The 4,350-nt window shown below is 56.1% G+C and overlaps 2 protein-coding genes across 2 annotated transcripts, besides 1 other annotated feature; both read left to right on the forward strand.

Moving 5' to 3' along the window:
- Tco025E_09240 (uncharacterized protein) lies at positions 1-494 on the forward strand (the record flags this gene model as incomplete). Its single annotated transcript, XM_029376062.1, has 1 exon — positions 1-494. A coding segment is annotated over one exon (494 nt), but the record flags the coding sequence as incomplete, so codon positions are not given.
- A 100-nt stretch (positions 495-594) lies between these two features.
- Positions 595-954, forward strand: Tco025E_09241 (uncharacterized protein; the record flags this gene model as incomplete). Its single annotated transcript, XM_029376063.1, has 1 exon — positions 595-954. The coding sequence occupies one exon, from the start codon at positions 595-597 to the stop codon at positions 952-954; it is 360 nt and encodes a 119-aa protein (XP_029223822.1).
- Positions 955-2,506: 1,552 nt separating this feature from the next.
- Positions 2,507-2,539: a microsatellite.
- Positions 2,540-4,350: the final 1,811 nt, after the last annotated feature.

Raw genomic sequence — 4,350 nt, forward strand, 5'->3', positions numbered from 1 at the left:
GACGTCCAGTGGGAGATGAGGCAGATGCATCCGCCCCTGCGGGTAATGCACACCGTTTTGTGAGGCCACCTGCCCTATACGCCTTTTTGCTTTTGTTTTTGCTTCGGGGGTCCATCGTGACGGATGCGGCGGCAACAGGGCCGGCTGACGTCAAACACTCTGTGGGCTTGGGCCCCTCCTCCTCGCGAGCCCCCCGGCTGTTTGGCCACGCACAGCTGCCGCCCATGCACCTCGCAACTGCCAAGTCTGTGGGGGACACGTGCCACGGCACCGGCGCCGTCTTGGGTGAGCGTATTTTCTATGTTTCTGTGCAGCGCCTGGCACCACAACCCGCCGGACGCAGTTGTGCAAATGCTCTTGGACGGCCTCAGAGGTGCGATTGGGGATCGGGTGCCACAAGGCGCCTGCGTCACGGGCTTACCTCCTTTTTTTTTGGTGGGGGGAACCTAAAAACAAACAGACTACCCGCCCGCACCGCCCCCGCCTCTGGTTGAGGGGAGCCGCACCGCTGGGCGGTCTGCCGTTGCTGCGTGGCACCTTGTGAAGGCCATTCACGAGGCGCCGGCTTTCCTTGGCGTGCGGGCCAATGCCTCAATGCGTGCAGGTCCAACACTGCGCCTGGGGTTGCCATTTGCCAGCGGCGTTCACCTGAAATTTGAAGGCTCTGCTGCTTTGAAGGATTCACTGGAAAAGGTGGAGGGGTTGCTTGCCCTGATGGGGCTTCGGGGGGCCTTTAGTTGGCACAACCCAGCACACGCCGGTTGTTGTGGAGGGCTTTACTGGAGCTCAACGTCCCGCAAACCCTCAACCTCTCTGCAGAAGTCGTGCGTAATGGTTTCAATTGCGACAAGCATGGCGAGGATTGCAGTGCGCCGCTTTCCAACGGTGTTACAGTTCAACATCTCCGTGCCGGTTAGCCTTGCTGAGTGTGTGCGGCTGCATCGTGACAAATAACCTGGCCCCGCTTTCGGCACAACTTTTGGGTAGAATGCTCGGACACACACGATGAGCTGTGGGGCTGTTCAAGATTCCCGTGCATGTCTTCCGGATGTTGGGAAAAGTGAGTACTCAACTCCACCCTCAACGCCGCCTTTTGGCGGGCGTGATTGCTGTGGGTGCGCCGCTTATTTTGGCGGCAGCAGCCGCCAGGAGTCTGTTGGCGTTAGCGTCGAAACGTGGTAGCTGCACGCGAAGGTGACCCTGTATCAATTGGGGCGTGCACTAGTGGGAGGCGCTGCCTTGATGACTCTGACTGTTCTCGCAGCCTTCGGTTTTTACTTGGACCAGCGCCGCGACTGCGGCCGGTTTGTTTGTTTTTGGGAGAAGCTTTTCCATCAATGAGCTTCCCACTCATGGACTCCACACACACAAAGTAGTGTATTTTGCCGGCGTGTACGTGTTTGCGGTTCCTGTTTTTTTTTGTTTTCGGCGGTGTGCGCCTTTGCACCGCGCTGCCGGTTACTGTTGTAATGCACGCTATTCCCGCAAAAACCCGACCTGGGGGGATCTTGGGGCCGGTTGGCTGCTTTGGCAAATTCTCGTTCCTCGATTCCTGCGGGGAGTGCTCCTTGTGGGGTCAGGGCCGCAGCTGGAAGGCGTTGCCTCGGCGGCGGTGCGTGCTGGATTTTACTTCTTCCTTTGCGGCAACGGCACTTTTCATTTTTATTGGTGGATGGCGTGACCACCGTCTGGCGCCGCGACATGCCACTTCGCAAAAACGCCTCGTCTAAGGGGCCAGTTGCCGGCGATGTGCCCGAGGCACAGCCCAATGGGAGGGCGCGAGGAAGGCACGCGAAGGAATTGGCGGACCGCGCTGTGGAGTGAGGACGTGCCTTTGCGATGGGCCGACACCGCACATTTGTCTTTGCGTGCGTCGGTCTCTCTGCTGGGTGGTTCCCTGTGCTCGGTGCACCGTGAAATGGAGTGGCTTCGGCAGCTGTGCCGGAAGACCGTTCGATGACTCTTTGGGAGAGAAGTGTCGCAAACACAGTTTTCCTCATCCTCGTCTGTGTTTTCGTCATTCTGATCGCTGCGGTGCCTTTTGCTCGCGTCACGGTCTGCGGCTGACGCACTTCTTCTGGCGCATGTGTGTGTGTGTATCGCTGGCCCATTTCAAATTGAACGGTTTGCACGATGCATGCTCGGCGACAAAGTGAGGGACATTTACGGTGCCGGTGCAGCGCTGCTTTGGCCGCTCACTCCGCGGCCGATCCCGCCGTCTGGCAGTGGGCGCTCCCGCTGCCGAACACACTTGCAAGGGGAGGCGGCATGTGCGGCAGTGGCTGGCAGCACGCAAGGCGCCACAGTCCTCTGAGCCCTCTCTAGCAGTCTTTTTTTTTGCTTTTTAATTTCCGTCTTTGTTGTGTATTATACGCGTTTGTTGTGCCTTTATTGTGCCTTCTATTTTGATTTTTATCGCTCTTTTTTCTTCGGCTGCCCCTGTTTATAGGGAGCGTTGGGGGACGGCTTAAAAAGTAAAAAAATAAGTCAGCAATCAGCGAGGTCGTTTTGTTTTTGTTTCTGTTTTTGTATTGTTCTTCCCTTCTTTTTGGCATCGCCCTCATGTAAGGAAGTTGGGACTGTTTTGCGTGAGAAAAAGAGGGAGGGCGGGAGCAAACATATTTTATCCTCCCTCGACCTGTTTGTGCAAAGGCCGATGTGCGGCGACTGGCGTTGCGGCGTGAGGGCTGCCGTGACTCCGGTGGTGAAGAAAACAAAAAGGCATCCAGAGGGAAAAGTTGCAAATTGTAACGAGCGCGTCAAGGGCGGTGTGGTCAAAAGGCGCAAGGGGGGCGTGTCGTCGCACCACGTGCGGTAGAAATAAATAAGACGGAACTGTTGTTATTTTTATTTTTTTCCCGCTGCCCCGTACGTGTTGGACTCACAAGAGGGCGCCGTAAATATATGTATGTGGAGGATGCAAACGAAGCCATTCTCGTAGCGTGGGCGGGAAAATAACGAATGGGGGAAAGTGAAAACAACGCAACTGGTGAAATTAAAAGGAATAATACGAAGTAGTTTTCTCTGGGGAAGGGAAAGAAACAGGCACGTGTTTGCCGGACAGCAAAAAAGGCAGAAAATTGCGGGGGCCTAGTGCGTGCCCCAGATGAGCGTACATAAAATGGGAGAGTGTTTCTTGACGTTTTTTGGGGCCGTTTTACATGTGGATTGAGTTGTCTCCCTGCGAGAACGCGCCTGGAAGACGACGCGAAGGGGGTTTTCGTTTCTGTTGTGTTGCCTCCTCACCCACGCGCGTTCACTTCCTGCCACCGCTGCGTCTGTTGCTGTTAATTCCACGCGGCGGCTGCTGAGGCGTCTGAAAGACTCCCTCTGCGTGAGTTCACGGCGAGGGCCCAGTCATTCCGGAACGCCTTTGTGTGGCAATTCTTTTTTTTTTTGCTGCTGGTGTGTGTCTGGGCGGGTTGGGTAAATTTCACCGCATTTGGGGGATGACGGGCACACGGGACAAGACTGCGCGCCCTCTCTCCCTCTCTTTCTGTGTGTGTAGGAATTTGGGAAAAGGGCCGCATCCAAAGGGGGGACGCGGTTTAAAATGGACTGCTTCTGTCATCCCCATTCCGCTGCCTCTTGGCGCGTGCAACGGGCCCACGCACGAGTTATATAAACGCAGTCACCCCCCACTTTGGCTGCGCTTCCCATTATTATTATTATTGTTTGTTTTTCTTTTCCCTTCTCGTTGCTCTTCGGGGGAGGAAGTAAGTGATGTTCCTTTTGGCATGTGCCCAACGCAACTGGCGCCGCAGCTTGAGGTGAGATCTTCGCCGCCCCAATGGCGCATCTAAAGCCCTTCTTCCGCGACGCCCAAAATGGGGCCGCGACGAGGAGATGTGTGCCTCTTGGATGCTACCAGCGTGTGAAGCGTTATCCGAGTGCGTTTCATTCTGCCTCCTCGTCTTGGAAGGTTCTGCCGGAGTTTTTTTTTCTATTGGACGCTGCGTTGATAATAGAGGGCCGCTTTCATCCTTTACTTCTCTGGATCAATGGGCTTCTAGAAACTTCCTTTGGGAGCTTGTGAGGCAGCACTGAAGAAGAAGAAGCGTCCTCGACCACCGCGGGCGTCTTTTCCCTGCCACGGTTCGGAGGCTTCTGCTGCGGCGAAGGACCGCACCTGCTGTCACCGTCGCGGCAAGGGCGGCGTCGGTGCGTGTTCGCCTATTCAGTGGCGCGCATCTGTCAGTGTGTGCCTGTGTGGAGTAGTGTGAGGCAGCGTGTGGTGGCGAATGCGGTGAGAGGCGCCCGCCCTCTGCGTCTGTGCTCGCAGTTTCCCTGCATTCGTTGCCTTGAACTGCGTTGGAGGTTTCTCTTGGGTCGTGCTCGTGCCACAAACTC

Source organism: Trypanosoma conorhini (assembly GCF_003719485.1).
Source record: "Trypanosoma conorhini strain 025E chromosome Unknown Tco_14.4_contig_01033, whole genome shotgun sequence".
NCBI classification, from domain to species: Eukaryota; Euglenozoa; class Kinetoplastea; order Trypanosomatida; family Trypanosomatidae; genus Trypanosoma; species Trypanosoma conorhini.